Source organism: Erythranthe guttata, chromosome 8, assembly GCF_056151865.1.
Source record: "Erythranthe guttata isolate IM_541 chromosome 8, IM_541, whole genome shotgun sequence".
NCBI lineage: Eukaryota > Viridiplantae > Streptophyta > Magnoliopsida > Lamiales > Phrymaceae > Erythranthe > Erythranthe guttata.
This window is the reverse complement of record NC_142540.1, coordinates 9,663,811-9,690,000: the sequence shown is the minus strand read 5'-3', so window position 1 is coordinate 9,690,000 and position 26,190 is coordinate 9,663,811. Positions and strand designations below refer to the sequence as shown.

The 26,190-nt window shown below is 30.6% G+C and overlaps 4 protein-coding genes and 1 long non-coding RNA gene across 5 annotated transcripts; all 5 read left to right on the top strand.

Moving 5' to 3' along the window:
• Positions 1-6,119: 6,119 nt before the first annotated feature.
• LOC105951042 (viridiflorene synthase) lies at positions 6,120-12,752 on the top strand. The gene is made up of 10 exons (XM_088821230.1): positions 6,120-6,507; positions 6,612-6,888; positions 6,979-7,363; positions 8,693-8,834; positions 8,939-9,215; positions 9,307-9,691; positions 11,462-11,683; positions 11,771-11,909; positions 12,054-12,302; positions 12,409-12,752. The coding sequence occupies exons 1-10, from the start codon at positions 6,253-6,255 to the stop codon at positions 12,700-12,702; spliced, it is 2,625 nt and encodes an 874-aa protein (XP_088677356.1). The 5' UTR covers positions 6,120-6,252; the 3' UTR covers positions 12,703-12,752.
• Positions 12,753-13,888: 1,136 nt separating this feature from the next.
• LOC148768482 (uncharacterized) lies at positions 13,889-16,085 on the top strand (the record flags this gene model as incomplete). The annotated part of the gene is made up of 2 exons (XM_088821229.1): positions 13,889-14,147; positions 15,104-16,085. A coding segment is annotated over exon 2 (972 nt), but the record flags the coding sequence as incomplete, so codon positions are not given.
• Position 16,086: 1 nt separating this feature from the next.
• On the top strand, positions 16,087-17,686 carry LOC105954353 (uncharacterized). Its single transcript, XM_088821897.1, has 3 exons — positions 16,087-16,287; positions 16,369-16,456; positions 16,548-17,686. Exons 1-3 carry the CDS (start codon positions 16,088-16,090, stop codon positions 17,322-17,324), a joined length of 1,065 nt encoding a protein of 354 aa, XP_088678023.1. The 5' UTR covers position 16,087; the 3' UTR covers positions 17,325-17,686.
• A 3,704-nt stretch (positions 17,687-21,390) lies between these two features.
• Positions 21,391-23,037, top strand: LOC105954352 (uncharacterized). The gene is made up of 5 exons (XM_012978023.2): positions 21,391-21,592; positions 22,080-22,245; positions 22,338-22,582; positions 22,670-22,888; positions 23,020-23,037. Exons 2-5 carry the CDS (start codon positions 22,083-22,085, stop codon positions 23,035-23,037), a joined length of 645 nt encoding a protein of 214 aa, XP_012833477.2. The 5' UTR covers positions 21,391-21,592; positions 22,080-22,082.
• Positions 23,038-23,152: 115 nt separating this feature from the next.
• LOC148768481 (uncharacterized) lies at positions 23,153-23,860 on the top strand. The gene is made up of 3 exons (XR_016032848.1): positions 23,153-23,257; positions 23,347-23,654; positions 23,746-23,860. It is a non-coding gene; the product is annotated as an uncharacterized LOC148768481 (long non-coding RNA).
• Positions 23,861-26,190: the final 2,330 nt, after the last annotated feature.

Genomic DNA, 26,190 nt, shown 5'->3' with positions numbered 1-26,190 from the left:
GCGGATTGTGCGATTTTTTCTTCAGTTTTGCATGTGAAGTGACATAATTACCCCCAAAAGCCTACACCTTCTCTCCCCTCTCCTCTCCTCTCTTCTTCGTCTTCTTCGACTTCTTGTCTTTTTTTCTTTGGAATAAATCTTCTCATTATGTTCATTAATGGAAGATTTCCAAACATAAATAGGCAAAGCTTCGCACATCAACAAAATCATTGGTTTCAATTTCCTCCATCTTCAAAAAGAAATTAGTGTTTCTGCAACTTTATAGCAATGGCGGTGGATATGCTTCCTGTTGAAAAAGAATGGCAACAGAGATGGTGTACGCTGTTGGCGGTGGGCTGCTGAAAAATAATGGCGGCGGAGATGGTGGGTGGTGCCGTGGTGGGCTGCTGAGCAAAGATGGTGGCGTAGATGGGTTGGGCGGTTGGTGGTGGATTGCTGAGCAAATATGGCGGCGGAGATGGGTTGGGCGATGGGTGGTGGGCTATTAGGCAAAGATGGCGGCGAAGATGACTCGGGCGGCGGAGAAGATCTGGGAGGTGGTGGTGGAGGCTGGTCCCGTGAAAGATGAACTTTTTTTTCTTTAATTAAGTTTTGGAAATTGCAATTTAACCACTTTAAGTTTTCATAAATTCAATTTGGTCCCTGAGTTGTAAAAATTACTCATTGAAGGACTGGGTCTTTTGTTTTTGCAAAACCCTCGCTGGGTATTTTGTCTTTTCACAGCTAGTCAATGGTTAAAAGTTAAATGGGTCAAGTATGCAACCTAAAAATTAGCACAGGGGGGTTTTTGCTAATTTTATTATGATAGGGGGGGATCGCGCAGATGCAATTTACACAGGGGTAGTAAATGCAATTTACTCATAACATATATATATAAGAGGGAAGTGAAACCCTGGGGGTTAGAACATACCTCATTTATGCTTGTGGGTCTTCCAAATTATCAGGTTTTGGACCGACATTAGTGAGGTCCAAGGAAATTGGCAAACTAGCGAATATCAGTCATTTTAGACTGAAAATATCTTATTTTCCTCCAATATCATATGTTCTCAAAACCACCATTCACTCCTACATAATGGCATTTCTTCCACTATTCTGCCTCTCTACTAATCCCGACCACGGACTGCCTAATTTCCGCCACACTATCATTCGAAATAAAATTATTCATCTAATATGTCTATTTTAGTCCAAATTCTTAATTACACTGCACGTTTTTAGTCTAAGTTGTCTATTTTCAATCTAAATTCTCTAACTAAATTGTATATTTTCAGTCTAAGCTATCCAACTAAACTGCCCATAATGACTTTTAGCAAATTTAAAATATCCCAATGGACTGTTATCCATACAAAATATTTTTGAAGGATTTTTAGGCAATTTTCCCATAAATTAAATGCTGATAACCGAAAGCACCTAACATATCAATCTAACCATACAATAACTTCAATAGTTAAGTCACACCTAATTAAAACAAGGCATATCTCCACATGTCATATAATAAGTTGAATATGTTTTAGAAATGTAGATGGACCGTCCGATTTAAATTTCGTCTTTTAATGTCGTCACGCACAATAATAGAAATAATAGACGGCACAATCTTCTAATATCCTATTAGATTCTAAAAAAATAGCATTTCATATTGAAATTTATTATTTTTCAAGTAGCAATTAAGAATAATAAAACCAACAAAGAAAGCAATAGTTTGGCAACACTACTAGCTAGTTAGTTGTATAGTAAAGTACTCTATGGAAAACAACGTTAACCAATACAATATTCAACGGATTAAAGTTCATGTGTATACGTGCACGTCTCTCTTTGCCATTTATCCGGAGTTCTTTTTTATCGATATTTATCTGGAGTTTGAAACTTCATTAATTTGTGCATATTGCACAAGGTCTTCTCTATTAAGCTTTCGCATCTATACGGGAAAAATACTACCTAGTTGCTTTTAAAATTAGGAAGAAGGAGCTTTCAGCTAATTATCCCTAATTTAGAAACATTAGTTAATTTTCCAATATTTTTATTGCTTCCCTAATTATTTACATGATTTAATGATTAAGTGCAAATTAGTAGTTGTTAATAATATTTATTTTGAATATATATGTATGAAAATATAAAAAAAAAATTATATATAAATAAAAACTTGTATATGTAGGTTTATATAGCATATTTATAAATATATTCCTATACTTTTAATATTTATATGTTTTCCGCAGGTATTCGTATCCCCGTTCTTGGGACATTTTACCGTTTCCCCGTGTCGACGTTTCCATGTTCCTCCTACATAGCTCTATAATAACGCTTTCTGATCTACAATACATTCTCTTCATGTAAACTCAATCTAGATCATGTTAAATGTTATATGTAAGCAAGTATATTTTCCAACACTATGGAGTATTAACATTATCAATAACTATATTAACAAATATTAAATATATATTTTGATTAGTTCACAACAGATATGACCATATGCCTATAGTTTTTAATTTTCTACTATCTCCGTTCCGTTTTAATTCTCGTTTTTAGCATTTCACAAATATTAAGAATTTTATTAAATGTGTCTTGATTTAAGGAAAATGTATGCTTTTAGACTAAAATAACCTTGCCTTATAATTAATACGAGTGATAACTTAGTTAAAAAGAGTGTTCGAAAAGAGTTAATAAGGGTATAAAGTGGAAATTAAGTAATTAATAAAGTGTTGGAAATTTAAAGTGACAAATAATATTGAATATTTATTTTTTTCCAAAGTGACAAATATTATGGAAGGGAGGGAATATTTGTTAACGTTAAGTGTTTACGATACTGCTAGCAGCGGTGCTGTTATAGAATTGATTTCTTTGTTAGTTTCGTCATTTTTGTAGGGACGACATTACCAAATTCTCGAAAAGTAATAAATTTCTATATAACATGCTGAGTTTTTAAGAATTAGTAGGAGATGGTGACACTATGCTAGTTATGTTATATATTATATAATGACTAAGAAAATTAAATTAATACTTAGATCTGTCATTCATAAGTTCATTCATTTATATTTATTAATTTAATTAATAAAATACTTAGATGTGTGAAATGCTTAGATGTGAATGAATATAAATGCATAATTAATTACATACTTAGATGTGTCATTCATAAGTTCATTCATTCATTTATTAATTAATTTAATAAAAAATCAACGTTCGGATGAATTTAATTTAATAATATAAGAAATTTGTTCACCTGTATGCAGAGCATCGTTATGGGTGGACTTATTTGTGAAAGAAAAAAAAAACACGTGAACCTAGTTTAATAAAGTTGAATTGTCAGGGACTTTCTCATAAAAATTCAAAATGGATTTGGTCATGTTATTGATGTTTGAATATTTGAGAGCCGGTATATACTAAATATTTCTAGAAGGGGACTAATATATACTAACATTTTTTCTAGGAGAGCAAAAAATAATACTACGATAATATAAAAATAATAAAAATTGTATAAAATACTATATGGCAATGTTTATTTTAATTTCCATTTTATTTATATTCTTTCTCGGAAACAATGAATTTGTGTTTGTTTATTTTTTTTTAAATAATTCCCACAAAAAAATTAAAAGTTTCTCTTTACTCCAGACATGATTTGACTGCTACAGTTAAAAATATTTTCATTAAAAATCAAATGAACATTACTTTATTTTTTCAATTCTTCTTCCAAAATACGTTTTTTTAACATCTTTAAACATGATTTGACTACTAGAGTGTATTTTGTTTCCTTTCGAATTATAAATAAACATTACTTAAGTTCTCAAATTATTCCGAAAAAAAATATTTGTAGTTATTGAAACACGTGGATTTCCACAATGTGTTTTGTTGGGGCTAAATACCTAACACGCAAGTGCACGTATCGCAAACAAGTAGTAAAAGTGGACTCGTGAGAGTCGGATGTCGATCCGACAGGGAATACTCAAATTATCTAATCCTAAGTACCAAATTCTAACAATTATGATTTTTATCCAGCCTACGCAAAGTTGTCAAATTTAATCAACTAAATAATTAAACTAATTATGAAAGCAAATAAACACGAGAAATATCAATAAAAACGGACCTAGGATTTTATCTTCCCCCTATGCAAAAATTGCTCACCCAAAACCCCTCAATTATGAAATATATGATTCATGATTATTAACCCGAGACACTAATTTACTCACAACCCGCTGTTGCATGTATTATGAGTCTATTAGTAATTAACGATTCACTATATGTCTATGCAAACCAATTATGAATAAAGCATTAACTCACAAGTATCGTAAATGGCTACCCGAGGTGATATCTGTATGTCTACGACACCACATGCAATTGACACACTCATCCGGTGAAAACTACTCGAAGGCTCTTCTACCTACCGTCTAATAATCAAAATAGCTCTGTCGAGTCAATCCCAATAATCACAGATAAATCACATAAATTGATCAAGTTTATGCACTAACAATCATAACTAGTAGAAGAAATAATCATAAAATCATAATTGCATAATCTCAAGAAAACGGGTTCACCATCCCCACATAGGGTTCCAACAAAATCCTAGATTAAAAACTTAGCTACGCATGTTCCCTACGAAAAACATAATAAAAATATAAAAAGACATAGATTAAGAAAAGATAGATGAAAGAAGAATCGTGATGAAGATTTGTCAATTCTCCGTCTTCGTTTCTTCGTTCTCTCGCTCCTCTTCCTCTAAGATTATGTTCAAAGTTCTCTAATTCGTGCTTGGTTCGGGCTTAAATAGATGTCCCAACTTGGTAGAAAAATTTAGGTTTCCTTGTGTGATTAAAAGTTCAAAATTGTCTCCAGCGTGTTTTGGCACGGCCGCGCGAGAATCAGTGCAATTCTCACACGGCCGCGCGAGAATCGCCGAAACCTTCTGCCCAACTTCTGCAGTTGGCACACGGCCGTGCCAAAAATATGCTAAATTTGGCACGGCCGCGCGGACCATTTTTCAGCCAATTTTCAGCATATTTTGTTTTCTTCCGTTTTTGACCCTTTTTGGCTCGTTTAAGCCACTCATTAAGCATCATTAAATCGTCAAGTTGTACCTAAAATACAATAAACCACTCATTAAGCATCATTAAATCAATAAAAGTATACAAAAATCCTCGTTACAAAGTATACATTGAGTGTAAAATATACTCTCAACATGTTTTTAACTCTCTTACTTTCAAACTAAATTTTAGTTATGGCTTAGTGGGCTAAGTATAATGCTTAGTGGGCTAAGTAGTGCTTAGTGGGTTAAATTGTGAATATTATTTTAACTACTAAACTAACCCACTAACCCATTTTCTTGAGTGCTCTTGTAGTTGGTTTTCTTGCAGATCATGGGCTGAGGAGTGGAAGCTTGGAATGTCTATAAATACCAACTTCAAGACTCAAGAACATTGGTGGGATTCGAAGAAACAAAAACCGAGAGTTGAAAATAATTCATGAGAGTTTTAGTGTGTTTCTAGAATCTGCTGTACGTACTCCTCACAAGTACATTCTTTGAAATCTAGAATTTTTAGTATTTATCTTTTTGTTTCTAGATTTGATTGTAAGAATGATCAAGATAGTGATTCATTCATAAGGAAGAAGTTTTTTGTACTTCTTCTCTTTGTATTCTTGTAATACTGTTTTTAATATCATTGTTACGTCCTTTGAAGGGCAAGTTCACAAGTTTTACTTGTGAACATTTTTAGATATGAGTATTGTTTTTATATTTCCGCTGCATGTTTATACAAGTGTCATAACACTTAATATAACACCTATGTATTAAAAGAATTCGGGACCATAAATTTTTTCAGTTAAAAATAATGTATTGGTAACTTTGCTTTCCAAAGCATTTACCATACAACTAGCTAGCGGTGGTGCCAAACTATTGTTATAAAGTACTTTGAAAAATAATAAATTCCCATATTAAATGCTAATTGTTTTTAGAACTTAGTACAATATTAGAATATTGTACCCTATGTTATGTCACATCACATTTGAATTTAGTTGACGATCAATTACATATTAGTTTTTGATTTATTAATTGTTTCATTAATTTATTTGACGATCAATTACATATTATGACAAATAAGTTTATATATTCTTTTGTCGAGTAGGTTTGTAATATCATATTTGTATGGATATATATTGATGTTGTCAATGTAATTGGCACCTTTAGCTAAGCTCAAATGAGACATTAGAACAATGGGATATTCTACTGTTGTTTCTGTTTGATGGCTAGTATTTACTCATTCCCGTTCTGCGATGGCTTTTCCCGCAACCCCCATGCAGTTCCGACCACTTTCATCATATCATCGTATAAAACAAAATCTTTTTCAGACAAGGAAACAACAATACAGCTTTATACATCCTTGTAGGAATGTTCTTGCAATGGCGGCCTCTTATGAAGCAAACAACCTCAACATGAACTCTCAGAACAATATTGTACGGCCTGTCGTCGCTAATTTCCCTCCTAGTTTGTGGGGTGGCCTTTTTAGTTCATTTAACATGGATATCCAGGTTTTTCGTCGCTTTTTCATTATCTTTTTATATGTAAGTTAGCAAGTCTTATAGTAATAAATTCAAGAAATCATTGATCATATATAATATAAATTTATTTGCAGTTATTAGACATGTACACTAAAGAGATTGAGGTTCTCAAGGAAGAAGCTAGAAATATGTTAATCTCTGGTGACAGCAAATTGTCGGAGAAACTGGTTTTGATTGACACAATTGAACGCCTTGGTTTATCGTACCATTTCGAAAATGAAATCCAACAACAACTCTCATTGGCATTCAATGGCGGCCATCTCAAGTTGGAAAACGAAGAGAGTGATGATTTATTTATCGTCGCATTGCAGTTCAGATTGCTGAGGCAGCACGGCATGGATGCACCTTCTTGTAAGTACAAAATTCAATTTCTATAATATTAAACTAGTAATAATTTATTAAACTGAATTCTTACTTCGCTTTGGATTTATATATATGCAGCCATATTCAAAAGATTTACAGAAAATAATGGTAAATTTAAGAAGACCGTTGTGAGTAATATTGATGAGGTGAAGGGTGTGTTAAGCCTATATGAAGCAACATATTTAAGAAGACAAGGAGAGGAGATTATGGACAAGGCTTTTTCTTTCTCTAAAGCTCATCTTGAATTTGTTGCTCCTAATTTAACCGAATCGCCTCTCAAGAAACAAGTTTTGCATGCTCTTGATCAATCGTTCTTCCGAGGCATTCCAAGAGTTGAATCACGCAATTTCATCTCACTCTACGAACAAGATGAATCGAACAGTGAATCGTTGTTGAGGCTGGCGAAATTGGATTTTAATTTACTACAAATGCATCACAAAGAGGAACTCTGTCAAGTCATGAGGTAATATATATATATATATATATATATATATATATATATATATAGAGAGAGAGAGAGAGAGAGAGAGAGAGAGAGAGAGAGAGAGAGAGAGAGAGAGAGAGAGAGAGAGAGAGAGAGAGAGAGAGAGAGAGAGAGAGAGAGAGAGAGAGAGAGAGAGAGAGAGAGAGAGAGAGAGAGAGAGAGAGAGAGAGAGAGAGAGAGAGAGAGAGAGAGAGAGAGAGAGAGAGAGAGAGAGAGAGAGAGAGAGAGAGAGAGAGAGAGAGAGAGAGAGAGAGAGAGAGAGAGAGAGAGAGAGAGAGAGAGAGAGAGAGAGATATTAACTTTCGTACTTAGTTTGAGGGTAAACAGTATAAAAGCGCCATTTGTTAAGGAAAATCTGAACCAGAACGGGCAAAACTATTTATAATATAAAAATAATAAAAATTGTATAAAATACTATATGGCAATGTTTATTTTAATTTTCATTTTATTTATATTCTTTCTCGGAAACAATGAATTCGTGTTTGTTTAGTTTTTTTTCTAAATAATTCCCACAAAAATTTTAAAAGTTTCTCTTTACTCCATACATGATTTGACTGCTACAGTTAAAAATATTTTCATTAAAAATCAAATAAACATTACTTTATTTTTTCAATTGTTCTTCCAAACTACGTTTTTTCAACACCTTTAAACGTGATTTGACTACTAGAGTGTAATTTGTTTCCTTTCGAATTATAAACAAACATTACTTTAGTTCTCAAATTATTCCTAAGAAAATATTTGTAGTTATTAATAATGTACTGGTAACGTTGCTTTCCAAAGCATTTACCATACAACTAGCTAGCGGTGGTGCCAAACTATTGTTATAAAATACTTTGAAAAATAATAAATTCCTATATTAAATGCTAATTGTTTTTAGAACTTAGTACAATATTAGAATAGTGTGCCCTATGCTATCTCACATCACATTTGAATTTAGTTGACGATCAATTACATATTAGTTTTTGATTTATTAATCATTTCATTAATTTATTTGACGATCAATTATATATTATGACAATTAAGTTTATATATTTTTTTGTCTAGTAGGTTTGTATTATCATATTTGTATGGATATATATTGATGTTGTCACTGTAATTGGCATCTTTAGTTATGCTCAAATGAGACATTAGAACAATGGGATATTCTACTGTTGTTTCTGTTTCATGGCTAGTATTTACTCATTCCCGTCCTGCGATGGCTTTTCCCGCAGCCCCCACGTAGTTCCGACAACTTTCATCATATCATCGTATAAAACAAAATCTTTTTGAGACAAAGAAACAACACTACAGCTTTATACATCATTGTAGGAATGTTCTTGCAATGGCGGCCTCTTATGAAGCAAACAACCTCAACATAAACTCTCAGAACAATATTGTACGGCCTGTCGTCGCTAATTTCCCTCCTAGTTTGTGGGGTGGCCTTTTTAGTTCATTTAACATGGATATCCAGGTTTTTTGTCGCTTTTTCATTATCTTTTTATATGTAAGTTAGCAAGTCTTATAGTAATAAATTCAAGAAATCATTGATCATATATAATATAAATTTATTTGCAGTTATTAGACATGTACACTAAAGAGATTGAGGTGCTCAAGGAAGAAGCTAGAAATATGTTAATCTCTGGTGACAGCAAATTGTCGGAGAAACTGGTTTTGATTGACACAATTGAACGCCTTGGTTTATCGTACCATTTCGAAAATGAAATTCAACAACAACTCTCATTGGCATTCAATGGCGGCCATCTCAAGTTGGAAAACGAAGAGAGTGATGATTTATTTATCGTCGCGTTGCAGTTCAGATTGCTGAGGCAGCACGGCATGGATGCACCTTCTTGTAAGTACAAAATTCAATTTCTATATAATTAAACTAGTAATAATTTATTAAACTGAATTCTTACTTCGACTTTGGATTTATATATATGAAGCCATATTCAAAAGATTTACAGAAAATAATGGTAAGTTTAAGAAGACCGTTGTGAGTAATATTGATGAGGTGAAGGGTGTGTTAAGCCTATATGAAGCAACATATTTAAGAAGACAAGGAGAGGAGATTATGGACAAGGCTTTTTCTTTCTCTAAAGCTCATCTTGAATATGTTGCTCCTAATTTAACCGAATCGCCTCTCAAGAAACAAGTTTTGCATGCTCTTGATCAATCGTTCTTCCGAGGCATTCCAAGAGTTGAATCACGCCATTTCATATCACTCTACGAACAAGATGAATCGAACAGTGAATCGTTGTTGAGGCTGGCGAAATTGGATTTCAATTTACTACAAATGCATCACAAAGAGGAACTCTGTCAAGTCATGAGGTAATATATATATATATATATATATATAGAGAGAGAGAGAGAGAGAGAGAGAGAGAGAGAGAGAGATATTAACTTTCGTACTTAGTTTGAGGGTAAACAGTATAAAAGCGCCATTTGTTATGGAAAATCTGAACCAGAACGGGCAAAATTATTTATTTTATGTTATTGCGAAGAACCCCTATGTTTTATTTATCTTGCATGAAATCTCCTATTTCGTTAATAGATAACACTGATAACTATTGAGGGGATTTCATACAATTTTTTCGTAACACTTGGGAGTTTGGTAGATGTTATTTACAATACAAGTGGAATTTTGTGCAAAAAAATATTCATTTACTTAATATTTGAAAAAAAAATCGAATTAAGTTTAAACATATTTATTCAATCTTTCAAAGTTGAATTTTCGAAATTATTAATAGAAATCTTTATATGAAAACTAAATTTAAATTTTCATATTATTTGTAATCTTTTGACATATAATACACCCATACTAAATTATCTAAATATATAACACTTTCGATATTATAAATATATAATTTTGAAAAAAATATTATTTTTAAATATATTAATAAATTAATTTTTTTTTTCAAAACTGAAAATTTCCAAAATTGTATTTAGTTTCAACTTTGATGCAAAAATTTTTAATAAAAAAAAATCGAATAATTTTTTTAAATCCAAATCATTATCATGGAAAAATGAGAAAACAATGTTCTAACATTTAAACAGTTTAATTGGAAATGGCAAAAAAAAAATTGTTAGAGATTTCATCTTTATCATTATTTTTTAATTTCACATATTGTAATGCACTATGTGTTTGGCTTGATTTAAAAAAAAATGATGCAGAAAGTTTAAAAAAAAAAGCCAATAAAATTTTATAAATCCAAATGATAATCATAAAAAAATGTTCTAAGATTTAAACCTTTTAATTGGAAATGGCAAAATTAAAAAAAAAAAAATGTTAGAGATTTTATCTTTATCATTATTTTTTTAATTTTTCATATTGCAATGGACTATGTGTTTGACTTGATTTAAAAAAATGATTTGAATTTTAAATAAATAGAATAATTTTGCATAAATTCCCTTAGATATTGAAGAAAACATACATCAACCCCTCTTCTGTTGCTAAAACATTGCATGAAAATTTCTAAGTAGTTACCGGTGTTATTGTTTAACGGAATAGAAAATTTCATGCAAGATACAATAAAAAACATAGGGGTTTTACACAATAAAATTAACACATGGTATTCGGTGCATATTTTGAGTAACACAAAGGGGTTTTATGCAGTTTACCCCTTAGTTTGAGGATGAAAAAAATTGCTTCATGAACTCTACCAGAAAATAAAATTAACGCATGGTATCCGGTGCATATTTCAATAACGCAAAGGGGTTTTATGCAGTTTACCCCTTAGTTTGAGGATAAAAAAAATTGCTTCATGAACTCTACCAGAAAATAAAATTAACGCATGGTATTCGGTGCATATTTCAATAACGCAAAGGGGTTTTATGCAGTTTACCCCTTAGTTTGAGAATAAAAAAAATTGCTTCATGAACTCTACTAAAAATTAATGTCTTGAGTGACAACACATATTTTCACATGATTAGGTAAAACATATTGTCACTATACTTGTCACTTGGATGTCAAGTGATAGTAAAAAAATATTAAGTGAGAACAAATAGAGTTGTGACAAAACAAATATTAGCATTTAATATATGTATTTAATGACATTTTTTTTCTTGTAGTGGAAGTTTTCATATTATTCGTGTGTATAGGTGGTGGAAGGAGATGGACCTTATTTCCCGGCTTTCTTATGCTAGAGATAGAGTTGTAGAGCTTTATTTTTGGACTTTGGGGATTTATCCGCCCGAGCCCCGACATTCTAATGCTCGAATCATCCTTGCTAAAACCGCAGCTATGATATCTGTGATAGACGATACATACGATACATATGGAACAATTGAAGAACTACAAGTTTTCACCGAGGCCATACAAAAGTAAGACTGTTTCTATTGAACACAGTATATTTTTTTTCTTTTTTATTTTCAATGTTGTGATAATAAATGGAGAAATTTACGTGTTAGATGGGATATAAGCGAAATGGACCGACTTCCAAACTACGTGAAGATTTTGTACGGAGCTGTATTAGATCTTTATGAAGCTTTCGATGCAGAGTTATCTCCTAAAGGAAGATCATTTGCTGTTCATTATGCCAGGGAGGCGGTATGTATGGCTAAAAAAATGTCTTATATGTATAATTCATTTTTTTATTATTTATTTTTGAAAAACAATACTGTTTTATATATTTATATATATACTACCATTTACATTAACTTTACGCTTCCCTATGTTTTGATCAATCACAAGATGAAAGAACTTGTGAAGTGTTACTACGTTGAGGCGAAATGGTTCACGGAAGGTTATTTGCCATCATCATTTGATGAGTACATGAGCAATGCCATGACTACAGCTGCAACTGACGCTGCAGTAGTAACATCTTTCATTAGCTCGGCTATTGCAAAAATCGAAGTATTTGATTGGTTACTAGCTAAACCTAAAATTCTCCAAGTTGTTAACCTAATAGTTCGTGTCATTGATGACATTGCCACATATGAGGTATATGCGCAAATTAAATCTACTTAAATAAGATTAGATCTATATTAAATTAATTAATACGTGATGCTTTTTTTTTTCTCTTTTTCTTTCTATACATATGGATTAGTTGGAGAATGGTAGAGGGCAAGTAACGATTGGGATTGATTGCTATAAAAAGGAGCATGGTGTGTCAACACAAGTAGCATTGAAACACTTTAATGAAATTGCTGAGAATTCATGGAAAGACTTGAATGACGGGCTCATGGATAATCGTGTTTCTAAGGAAATTCTCGTTCAAGTTTTCAACTTTGCAAAATTAATGGATGTCACTTACAAGCACAACCAAGATGGATACACAAATCCGGAAAAAGTGCTCAAGCCGCATATCCTAGCATTGCTTGTTCATTCTTGTGAAATCTAGACCGCTACAGCTCTGCACGCATATGCGCTTCACAATATATAAGACGACTGGTCGAGCCAATCACTACAAGAAACTTCACATTTGGCAACAATTTATTTAACAACGACACTAGTTTCGTTGCGAGTAATTATGTTTTGGCAACAAAAATATAATTTGTAGCCGAAGTATATTATTTTTGCAACAAAATATGTTTGTAGTCTTTTGGATCTCATTAGGCAATGAAATAAATCGTTGTGAACACTATATTTTATATTCGGCAACAAATATATTAATTACAACAAAATATTTTGTTGAAAGAAAACGAGTTGTTTTTACTACGATATGAAATCGTAGCAAATATACTATAATTGACAACAAATATACTTCGTTGTCAGTAAATGATGAAAGGCAACCAAATATATCGTTGTAAATGCTAAATAAATTTGCAACAAAAAATAATCGTACTAAAAGAAAATAGTATTTTTTGGCAACAATCATAAAATTGTAGCAAATATATTATTTCCTACCAACAAAATATGTCGTTGCGTATAATTGTTGAAGGCAACAAAATATATTGTTGTCAATATTCAATCAATTAAAAACTAAATATAATTGTACCTAAATACAAGTTCCTATACATGGCGACAATACTAACATTTAATTGTAAAAATATTTTTATTATAAAATAAAATTCAAATTATTGTACGTAACTTTTTGTAAATAGTTATCTTTAATCTTTTATTTAAAATAATATTAAAATCTATGATAATATTTTGTTACCAAAAATAGTTTTATATCATTATATTTTATTTAAATATAAATAAATAAAAATCTTACATATTTTTTATATACCATAAAACTGATTATATAAAAATATTTCATGTTCAATAAAGAGAATATCAAAAGGCTAATATTCAAAACACTTATTTGATATTAATATTAATTTATGTTTCAAATATTAAATTTTTTTTAATCTAACATCAATATTTGTAACCAAATTTTTTTTTTTTTTTACTTTTTTGAAATATTCCGTCCGAACAAAATAACAATAGTTAATAACTAGGCTAGGATTATTATATTTAAAAAAATAAAAAAGTAAAGAAGAAAAAACAAAAAGTAAATTAAATATGACTTGCCGTAACAGATTTGACTTCTACTTCAGCTCGAATTCCTTTCCTTTATACATCAGAATTACAATACGGAAGAGAAATCAGAATTATATATACAGAAGAAGAAGGGAAGAACGATTCTCTCACCCTATTCTACAAAATCACTAGCGATCCAAAGACCCACTCGAACAACGAACAGATATTGCTCGAACATAATCAAGCGCCTGCTCGCTCGTGTTTCCTCTTGCCGAACACAGGATCCCAAACCAGGATTCGTCGATCACAACCTCGCGGGCTTGGTAATTTCAATTGAGATCATCTGCTGCTATTGTGCAAAAAGGCCTGTGAAAAACCAAGGTTAGCATTCATAATTAGCAAAAATAGTTGGGATTAGATTAAAGTTTAATAGAAAGTTACTGATTGTGCGAAAATAGATTTGGTGAAATTAGACCCACTCTAAATAAATCAGGTTCCGACTCGCACAGGGATTGATATTATTCGAAGATAACCATCGTGTATCGTTTGCTCTGTCGTAATTTTTCTCAGGTTTTTCAAAATCCTTATTTTCGAAATTGAGCTTCTGATTTAAATTTTTATTTTCTTGAGTTCAGACATGTTTCTCATCTTAATTTGTTAGTTATAAGTATGATGTGCAAGTCCACGGTTATATTGAATATGTGAATAATAATAAATGATTTTTCTTGCATGTTCATTAAATAAAAATTAGAGAATCAATAAATTTCTGTAATGACCTTACTCAGGTATGGTCATTCAATTTATAATTTTTTTTCCTCTTTGTTTTTGATTAAAACAACTATAATTGATTATGACATGAAAAATATTATATACTGTTGTTATACACAATCATTGAGCAAATGCATGATTAATTAGACGAAACCTCATTAATATAAATTAATGTTGAAATACAGTGTTCAAAATCTTCATGATCAACCTTATTCTGTAACTTCAAATTGTTTTCAAAAACAATTTTTTTCAGATTTTTTCTTTGTATTTTGGGAAAATTTAGTTAACAGATTTGTATTATGCATTCTTTAGGAAAAATTATTCACCTCTGGCATTGTTGTTGGAATATAGGGCCCAAATACGACATGAATAATTTATAAAAGTTGTTTCCTTCATCACTTTTGTGCATGATATTCTTAAAGCAATTGGTGTTGGTTTATGTACGGTGGAGAATGAGAAAATTTAGTATATCATCAAATGTTAATACTTATTATTGTACATAGTTTGATCATATATGTACTTATGTATTATTTTTAATTGTTTCTTGAATATCTTGTATATTGTAATAGGTCATATATAATGGACAAAAGTTGGATGAATGCAAGAAAATTTTCTAATGAATACGTAGATGGAGTTAAATCGTTTATGAAGTTTGTGGAAGAACATGTTGGCCAGGAATGTGATATTAAGTGTCCCTGCAGGCATTGTTTGAATTCATATATTAGAAGTAGACAAGTAGTTATGGATCACCTACTTATTCGAGGGATAGATACCGCATACACTAGGTGGGTTCACCATGGTGAACGCTCTAACTTTCAGGTTCCTATTAATGACTATGATAATGATGATGTGGATGAGGATGGCGATCACACAAATGGAGTGAACGACTTGCTAGCTGATCTTGGAGATTTCTATGAAAGTACCGGTAATCTTGATAAAGAAACTGATATAAATGAAAACATGGAAAGTCAAGATCTACCTGCGGCATTTCATGAACTATTAAATAAGACTAAACAAGAACTATATCCAGGTTGTCCGGAGTTTTCAACTTTATCTTTTATTGTGCATTTGCTCCATTTAAAGGTATATAACAAATGGAGCAATAAGTCATTTGACATGATGCTAATACTGCTAAAGAAAGCTTTACCTCATGGTGAAACTCTTCCAAAATCATACTATGATGCAAAAAAGATTTTGAACGACTTGGGGTTGGGATATACTGCAATTCATGCATGCAAGTATGATTGTTCTTTGTTCTGGAAAGAGTATAAAGATTGTGAAGAGTGTCCAGTTTGTGGTACTTCTAGATGGAAAGTTAACTCCGGCAAGGGAAAAAAAATTCCTCACAAAGTATTGCGTTTCTTTCCTCTAAAACCAAGATTGCAGAGGTTTTTTATGTCTCCGAAAATAGCAGCAGATATGAGATGGCATTTGGATAAGCGAAAAGATGACGGGAAAGAATTGAAACACCCAGCTGATGCTGAAACATGGAAGAATTTTGATAAAGAACATCCTTGGTTTTCACAAGATGCACGAAATGTTCGACTTGCTCAATGTACCTTGAAGGAATTGAAACTTACTTTAACAAAGAAGAACGAAATATGGATATTGAAGTTGGTCGCAAGTTGTCAGTCTTCTCACACAAAATGCGACCATTTGGAGCTGCAAAATATTACAAGCTTACTACACATGAGCTACATATGGCTCAATGGTATATTTTGAGCAACTGTGAAGAAGTAGAAGAATTTCAACAGTAAGTAATATATAGTTTAGCATAGATGGTATAACTATTTATTATTTAGAATTTATCAAATAATAATTTATGATTGTGCAGGAAGCACAGAGAGATACTCCAGCGAGAAAGTTTCCTAAACATAGAAGAGAGGCACAAAGAGCAATTTCCACAATGGTTTAAACAACATGTAAGTGAAAGGATTGAAAGTTCCCTAAATTTTTGTCACTTAGATTGTTTTAGATTCGAGATTTTCTAATAATATCTTATTTACTTTATAGATGGCACATCTGAAATTGCAGAGTCCACAAGATGACATAAATGAATTATATGCATTAGCATGTGGGCCTAATATGGTTGTGAAAAAGTACCCAGGATGTATTGTAAATGGAGTCAGATTCCATACTAAGGAGCGGGATGATCGTCGTACTACACAAAATAGTGGTGTCATGGTCGAAGGTTACCACAATAATAATATTATTGAGTTTTATGGGATCGTCACTGAAATAATTGAGTTGGATTACATTAAAGACATTCATGTTATTCTTTTTAAGGCTAAGTGGTTTAATCTTGCCAATAGAAAATCTATCATACATGATGGAAAAACTACAAGCATAAATATTAGTCGTACTTGGTATGAGGAAGATCCATTTATACTTGCATTTCAAACAAGGCAAGTATTCTACCTTGATGATATGAAACTGGGCAAAGATTGGCGAATAGTAATAAAATTTCAGCATCGTCACTTGTTTGACTCCGTGGAGATAGAAGATGGAGAGATTAGGGAGGACGAAGAGGTCTATCAAGAAGATGAGTCTTCAGGATCTGCTAGTGCTCCAGTCATTCAAGTTGAAGTAGGTGGATTGACATTCCTTAATAGGAACGATGTTGATCCTGAAGTTGTCGAGGCTGATGCAATTCAAGAATCGGAGATTGGGATTGAAGATTTCAATATAATTGACGATAATGTTGATGAAGAAGATGATACGTTGAATAACTATTGTGATATTGAAGAAGAACTTCAAATCATAGATGATTATGATAGCGACTTGGACTGAGTATTTAGCATGTTGTCTTGATTTTATTTTATGCACCACAAGTATAGGATTTTCTCACATTTATATCTTATTTTTCCTTTTAATTTACATTTTTTCGTATTCTTTTTTAATTATTTTCGATTTTTTCTTTGTTGTTAGCATAATAGTGTCTGAATTTAAGGAAATAAATTTATTTGCTTTATATATTCCTCAGAGTTTTCCCGTAATATAGAAAAATCGTGATTTGATATATCTTTATTCAAATCATTATTGATATCAACTATAAATATGATCTTATAGGATCATGTCATGTATGAGGTGTCATTTTAGAACATAATCCAGTGTATATGAAATGCAACGATTACCTTATACACCTTATTGAGTTGATTATTGAGTTGATTGTTTGCAGGTGATCATTTGAAGCATTTTGTGAATGATGTTCTTCCCCTGGGTGATGCAACTTTAAATTCCCTGGTATTCTCTTAATCACTAGATTCTTTTATTACTACTGATGAATTCACGAGTAATGAACTTATCAAAATCGCTCAGCATTTTCCCTTCTTTCGAATAGCATATTTTGTTAAATAAACGGGTATAACCGCCATTCGATCATCCATGCTTCTGCTTCAATCGAATATTCTTTATAGTGAAAACTCATACATTTGCATGTTAAAATTACCTCATAGCATATCCTCTTTTTATTGATTTTGTGAATTATTTACCCGGTTGGTAATTAAATGTAGGGATGATATTTTTCTTGGTTCTGTGTATATCTTCTCCAGCCGAGTAACATATCCTCTGTTTCTCAACTTCACTGGATTAATTTTTCAATAATCTAGTACAGGTTGATGTCTATGGTTATACATCTTATTCAGCTATTAAGTTTGGCCAAAATGTTCCGGCAAAAGCACTTAAGCAAAAGTATATCAAACAACATTCATGGTTTATTCTTGATCATCTTAGATTTCATAGGAAAGCTTTGTATTATTGTTCAATTGAAATCAGCTGTTCGAAAATTGACTTATTCACGATTCCCAAATGGTATTTTCTTGATTATCTTATCAACTAGGATTTATTGGAAACCGACAATCTGTTTGAAAATAGGTTTATTATTATTAAAGGAATGACAATATTTGTTTCGTTATGTCTTTTCTGCAGTGCACCATGTGAAATCAAAGTTGTTCGACTAAAGTCGGATCATAGATTGCAAAAGCCAAAAAAAAACCCGAATAACTTGGACTATTCTAATCGGCTAGAAGAATAATCGGGGTCATACTTGGTTGAGCAGAGTACTTTTTATTGGAGCTCTAATGGGTGAAGATAACTTCGGCAGTCAGTTGAAGAATACCTGTTTCTTTCTATGTTGTTACTAACTGATGATTACAAGATTAATTGGACTTAGGTGGCCAAAGACATTTATAATCATTATGTTAAAGACATTTATGGTGCATGAGATGCTATTATATTTTGAGATAAAACAGTATTATGGTTTTGAATTGTAATGTTCTCTGTTTGAATAAACAAAAAAGAAAAAAAAATGACGATTACTCCCATATATATGAGATAGGATATTGATTACAGTCGTCAACAAATGTAGCTATCCGATTATATTAAATAGGGTGAGCTGAGCTGATAGAGAGTTCTTTGGAAAAAGGGTGGGCAACTCAAGTACGATTGAAGGGGTTAAGTCGAATCTCTCTGGCCTCGCATTTCACTACTTGGTTCGACTCTTAGAATCTGTTTACTTCAGTACGTTTTCTTGTAAAAGTATGAAATCTTGTAACAATATAAATTTTTATATATACTAGCTTCGGTCAAATATATATTTTGTTGTAATTGGAGTTAAAATGATTTGATGATGGGTTATTTTTTTAGATTATACAACTATCATTGCAATGTGGTTTTTTGTTAAAAATATGAGTTTTGCTTGTCGGCTTTGATTTCTTCAAATTGGAATTAAAACTAGACTCATAAATGTTTCTTACTGCAAAATTACACAAATTTCGGACTAGTACAAAAATAGTTATCAATTTCTAAACTTGTATGTCTTGTTCGGGATTTGCAACAATAAGGTTTTGCATTTTTGTGATTACTAATGTTCGACTCAGTATTGCTCACAACTATTTCCATGGGGAATCTTGCACATAAAAAAAAGGACGTATCATATAAAATAGTCAAGGTGTCCAAGTTTCTTAAACCTAGGTGTTTCTTAAAAGTTTGGTTGTTCTTCATTATGTGTTAAATTTAACGAGTGACATTTATCTTGTAACATGATTCAAGAATGTACTTTTCATCATTATAAGGTTAAAATACAATCTTGCTTGTATACCTGTTCGATCGGTTTCTAGGATATTATGTTAGGTGTTCTAAAACATTATTTGAATGTTGACTAGTCGGCTCGAAAAGTGTAAAATTTTATAATAACAGATATTATATTACTAGATTCAGTTCGATATAACTTAGTTATAAGAACTCTTTAGCCAATTTTGTTTTATGTTCGAAAATATAACTTTTGTTTTTGAATATTATTGAGTCCAATCGAAACTGAAACTAGACTCATATATGTTGCTTACTGCAAAGCTATATAAATTTCGAACGAGTAGATGAGTAGCTATAAATTGAGCCATAATGTGATGTTCAGGATTTTCCACTGCAACGATGTGCATTTGTTTTAATAACTAACGTTTAGGTCAATATTTAACTTTGTACTAACTTCGTTTCGATGCAAAATTTTGTTTTACTTTGAGTTAAAATGATATCGTGAAGTATTATTTTCTTAGTTTGGACATTTTCCGTGCTAATTTTGTTTTCTATTTAAAAAAAATACTAGTCTTACTTTCTTGAATTTGATTGATCCCGATCAGAATTTAAACGAGAAATTTACAGTTTCACCTCGGAAGTTTGCAACGATTTCACATTTGGTCCTCCATGTTCACAAAAAAAAAACATTTGGTCCTGATATCAATCATTTGACACTTTTGGTCATTCTCATCAATTTACCATTAGTTCGTCAGTTACAATAACGATGGACACATTGATTCCGTTAATTTTAACGGAAATGACTAAAAGCGTTGAATTTTTTAAACATGAGGGACCAAATGTGTTTTTTGTAAACATAGAGATCAAATGTGAAATCGGTGTAAACTTGAGGATGAAAATTGTATTCTTCCCGAATTTAAACTATAAATATTTTTTATGCAAATCTATAGAAATTTGCAACTATAACACTGCATTTTTGTTATAAATTAAAATTTGGCTCAAATATTAATACTTCAAAAATTATTTGATTGAAATATTAAGTTTAAGTATTTGTTTGCAACTTATTTCCGTCCACTCCTATAAGAAATATTAATGCTAAAGTCTTCACTTTATTAAAATTGTAGAAAAAAGTAGTGCTTATTCTATTTGGGTAAATTACAACCATCACATTGAGGTGTGGTCAAATTACAAAAAACCCCATCTTGTTTGGATAATTACATCTACCCTTCAACTACAATCTTCTTACACCTCCACCCTTATGGTGTCAAATTCAACATAATCATCTAGATTCCGTGGAATGTGCTCTAGTTTGTACTCGTTTTGTGTAAAAATACAGTGTTTGATACACCACAATCTGATATATACAAGCCAAAAAACGGGTACAAAAGTGATAATATTCCATATAATCAAGAAGATTCCATTAAATTTGAAACCGCAAGGATGGACATGTAAGAAAATTTATAGTTGAAGGGTTGTTGTAATTACCCAACTAAGAGGGGGGTTTCGTAATTTTATCATACTCAAGGGTGGTTGTAATTTATGCAAATAGAATAAAAAAAAAGTTAAGAATATTTTTATAATATAGAAAAAATATTTTAAAATTAATATTAATATTTGGAAAAACTGTGAGGACCAAACCATTATTTATTAAATATTTCATTGACCTGGAGAATCATGTGATTTTTTTTTTACTACTAATCCATCTTTTTTCAGAGATAAATTGAAAAAAAAAAAAATCACCGTGCATAATAACCTTTTAATTATTTATTTTCTTAAAAACATTTGGATATCGGGGTTATGCAAAATTTAAATGCATAAAAAAAGAAAATAGCATCGTGAGAGAAGACACGTTCACAACTCAACGCACTAACTCCCGCCACAACCAGGAGGGTTTGGAGGGATTTCCCAAAATCGATTTTCTTTCCCTCCAAACATTTTCATAATTCATATGTTAATAGGACGACCCATTATATGCATGGTTGATTTCTTGATTTTCCAGGTAGATCAGAGAGATTCTTTCGGCATAAGAGGTAAATGTAAAAATTGATTTTCCCACTTTCGGTGAAAAGAACTAGACTATATGAGATCTATATTGAACAAGTTGAATTTTATTTGTTAAATAGATTGCATCAATAGAACTGAAACCAGTTCTTCTTTTTCTTTCTTTTTTTGTTTTTTTTTTGTGCAATCCATATGCAAGTAGAATTATATGGAAAAAAAAAAAACTTAAATTGATCTTTCAATTAGCGTGTGCATTGAAAGGGTAAATATATGAGCTCTTTGCTATATCTTTCCGGATGCTTTATTTTGTTTCATTTATTAAGTTATTCTACCTTCTTCAATTACTTGTAGCCACAACTGAACATTGAGTTGTGTTTATGGGTTAATTTTTAATTTTAGAGATGTTTAATTGGAGTCTTCTTCGATTGAACTTTCACAATTATCTTTCTTGCACTGTTTATTGATTGGTCTAAATAAGAATTGCTACACAATATTGTTTGTGATTATAAATTAAAGGAAATGGTTAATCCGGTTCGTGGTCGGGCGCGCACTATTGCATCATCTAGCAGAGCTACACAACCATCTGTCCAATTATCTAGGGAATCAGTTACGGTTCCTCAAGAATCATTGTCTGCTTTACGAGAAGAAGATACTATTCAACAAGCACATACTGATAGCACATGTAATATGTTCTTACAAACTAATGCTCTTTTGTACAATAAATTTATTATTATTATTATTCACGTAACTTGTATATTTCTTGTGCCGATGTAGCTTCCATCACCAAAAAGAATGTTCGAGGGTGCACTCGGGGAATTGCTCTTCGCAAACTAAACAGTAAAAACAAACAAAAGTTGGTGGTTCACATGGATCCAACACAAGGAAGGCCTCTTGATAGCTTGGAATCGGCAAAATTGTCTAGTGAGCTTGGAATAATTTCTCGAGACTCGATGTCGGTTCCTATTAAATGGAAGGCCATTGATGATACTGAGTTGTCAATGGCTATTGATCTACTTGAGGTTTTTATATTTTTATTATATGATTTTTTTAAAAAATATTTTTATCTTATTACAACACCTTTTAAATTCAACAAATTGTTATTGCAGATGAATTTAACGATCGACAATCTAGATGAAGAGACCGTCGAGAATGTCTTAGAAATTTTGAAGCATCGAAGTAGGTACCAACGACACAGGTTGAATAAACATTTTAAAAAATTTGATTCGGTAGAAGAAGCGATACGCAATAAGCCATCTTTTGGAGGCTTAACTCAACAGAATTGGGAATCTTTATGCACTAATCTTTTTAGTGATCAAAAGTATAAGGTACAATCTTTCTTCATTTATTTTTATTCATTTTTGTATATGTAATTAGTAATTAATAAACCAAAATTGGCAGGACCGGTGCGAAACAAATAAAAAAAATCGTAAAAATATGATTACAAATCATAATCAAGGTTCGAGATCATTTGTAGTAGCTCATCATATGCTTGTAAGTTACTTTGATCTTTTTTTTTTTTTTTTGAATAATGCAATATATTATTTTAGCAAATATTTGTATTTAACTCAATCTTATTTTTACAGAGTCAAGAAGAAGAATTTAATGACGCTGAAGTGGATAGAATTCAATTTTACAAGCATTGTCATTACAAAGAAGGCAAGGGATGGGTTACTCAGCAATGTGAAAAAAATTATGTAAGTAATTTTTTGCCCTCTTGCATTAATTTCGGTACGAGGATTATTTTTTTTGCTTATCATGGTAATTTTGACTATATTCATTGTAGTTGGAAATGGAACGTCGTAGAATTAATGATGTTGAAGAATATGGTGAGAGCGTAAATATTGATGAAATTGTTGATGATGTTCTCGGAAGGAGGTCCTCCTATGTTGTCGGACTTGGATATGGTCCAAAACCGAAAAAAACTGCATCAAATTTGACTAGACAGATGATTCAAGAAGCTTTAAAGGAGAAGGAGAAGGAAAATGTTGAGCTAAAAGATGAAGTTGAAACTTTAAAAGCAACTCTTGAAGAACATGGTCGCCTCCTTCGAGACTTAATGGAGTCTCAACAACATCCAAGTAACTCTTCGTGGTAATATTTCCGACAACAATCTTGTGTTTTTTTTTTTTTTGTTTTATTCAAAGTTTTATATCTTATATTTGAACTATATATATTTTTGCAGATTGAAGTTGATTCGCTAGGAGTAAGAACATGAGTATTATGCTGAATATGTTTGAGCGCTCTCATCCCATCTTATTCTACTTTTCCCATCTTATTCTACTTTATGTTTTTTTTTTTATGTTTTTTTTTATTAAACATATGGTAAAAATTGTAATATTTAGGATGCTATCTTTTATTTAGGATGCTATCTTTTATGCGTATCGTTTATTTTGACTCTAAGATCTTTGAATTAGCATTTTGGGTTTTAATTATTTTTATTGAATGATTATTATTCTTCGTGTTTATTTCTATATTTGCTAAATTATATATATATATATATATATATATATATATATATATATATATATATATATATATATATATATATATATATATATATATATATATATATATATATATATATATATATATATATATATATATATATATATATATATATATATATATATATATATATATATGGTAAATAAAATTAAAAAAATAGTAATATTATCATTAAATTCATCGAAATTACAATCACCACATTATTGTAAATAATTTAAATAATATATTTTAAATCATAAATTTACAGAAAAAAAATATTTTGTAGCGTAAAACTACTTTTAAGGACGATTTTATTTTTGTTGTCAAAAGAGTATTTTTAGGCACAATATATATTTGTGGCAAAAAGAAAAAACAAATGGCACGAAAACAATTTGTTGCCATAAAGAGTTTTATGGCACGAAAATAAATTGTTGCCATAAAGAGTTTTTTTACACGAAATTATTTTGCTGCTATAAATGTACATTGTGCAACGAAATAAAGTTGTTTCTTGGAACAACAATATTTGTTGTCTATGTAATGTATTTTGGGCAACAAAATAATTTTGTAGTGCATAAACATTGTTTTGGCAACGAAATATATTTGGTGACGAAATCAATTTGTTGCGCATAAAGAATGTATTGGCAACGAATTATATCTGGCAACAAAATACAATCATTGTGCATTCTAAATGTATTGGCTACGATATTCATTTGCCCACGACATAAATTTGTTGCGCATACAAAATGTATATGCAACGACTTTTAAGTCGTTGCCCGGAACTTTTAGTAACAAACAACCCGCAACGAAGCTAGCAACGACATAATTTCGTTGCGAATGGAATTATCAACGAAATTATATGCTTTCCACAACGAAATTAGTTGTTGCCAAATGTGAAATTTGTTGTAGTGAATGGAGTGAAGTCATATACATATATATATAATTAACATATATCACGTTAATTTTGTCTATTTTGTTTAGGAGAGTTCTAGTACTGCAAATAATTAATATATATGTATGGTTTATCCTTCGAATAAATATGTTGTACAATGCAAGTAAATAGAATATCAACTTAGTCGCAGCAATAACTTGTTTCTAAATGCGCATATATATATATATATATATATATATATATATATATATATATATATATATATATATATATATATATATATATATATATATATATATATATATATATATATATATATATATGAGTATCAGTATCAGTATTAGTATCCATATAATTATTAGTGTTAGTATTAGTCTTAGTCCTTGTTTAGTATTAGTAGTAATAGTATTAGTATTATAGTGTTAGTATTAGTATTAGTATTAGTATTAGTATTAGTCCTTGTTTAGTATTAGTAGTAATAGTATTAGTATTACTAATAGTGTTAGTATTAGTATTAGTATTAGTATTAGTATTAGATTAGTATTAGTATTACTATTAGTACCAGTATCAGTCTTAGTCTTAGAATTAGCATTAGTATTAGTATAAGTATTAGTATTAGTATTAGTATTAGTATTAGTATTAGTATTAGTATTAGTATTAGTATTAGTATTAGTATTAGTATTAGTATTAGTATTAGTATTAGTATTAGTATTAGTATTAGTATTAGTGCTAGTATTAGTATTAGTGTTAGCTTTAGTGTTACTATTAGTGTTAGTATTAATATTAGTATTAGTATTAGTATTAGTATTAGTATTAGTATGAGTATTAGTATTAGTATTAGTATTAGTATTAGTATTAGTATTAGTTTTAGTATTAGTATTAGTATTAGTATTAGTTGTAGTATTAGTATGAGTATTAATATTAGTATTAGTATTAGTATTAGTATTAGTATTAGTATTAGTATTAGTATTAGTATTAGTATTAGTATTAGTATTAGTATTAGTATTAGTATTAGTATTAGTATTAGTATTAGTATTAGTATTAGTATTAGTATTAGTATTAGCATTAGTGTTAGTATTAGTATCAGTATAAGTATTAGTATTAGTATAAGTATTAGTATTAGTATTAGTATTAGTATTAGTATTAGAATTAGTATTAGTATTAGAATTAGTATTAGTATTAGTATTAGTATTAGTATTAGTGTTACTATTAATGTTACTATTAGTGTTCGTATTAGTATTAGTATAATAATTA

Excerpts from the sequence above, each read along its gene's own strand:
- LOC105954352 (XM_012978023.2), top strand. The coding sequence starts at position 22,083 with ATGGTTAATCCGGTTCGTGGTCGGGCGCGCACTATTGCATCATCTAGC. Across the intron at positions 22,246-22,337 it reads AGCACATACTGATAGCACAT|CTTCCATCACCAAAAAGAAT; the intron begins GTAATATGTTCT and ends GTGCCGATGTAG. Across the intron at positions 22,583-22,669 it reads TGGCTATTGATCTACTTGAG|ATGAATTTAACGATCGACAA; the intron begins GTTTTTATATTT and ends TTGTTATTGCAG.
- LOC105954353 (XM_088821897.1), top strand. The coding sequence starts at position 16,088 with ATGTACCTTGAAGGAATTGAAACTTACTTTAACAAAGAAGAACGAAAT. Across the intron at positions 16,288-16,368 it reads GAAGTAGAAGAATTTCAACA|GAAGCACAGAGAGATACTCC; the intron begins GTAAGTAATATA and ends ATGATTGTGCAG. Across the intron at positions 16,457-16,547 it reads CACAATGGTTTAAACAACAT|ATGGCACATCTGAAATTGCA; the intron begins GTAAGTGAAAGG and ends TTTACTTTATAG.
- LOC105951042 (XM_088821230.1), top strand. The coding sequence starts at position 6,253 with ATGGCTTTTCCCGCAACCCCCATGCAGTTCCGACCACTTTCATCATAT. Across the intron at positions 7,364-8,692 it reads GAACTCTGTCAAGTCATGAG|GAATGTTCTTGCAATGGCGG; the intron begins GTAATATATATA and ends ACATCATTGTAG. Across the intron at positions 11,910-12,053 it reads TTCATTATGCCAGGGAGGCG|ATGAAAGAACTTGTGAAGTG; the intron begins GTATGTATGGCT and ends ATCAATCACAAG.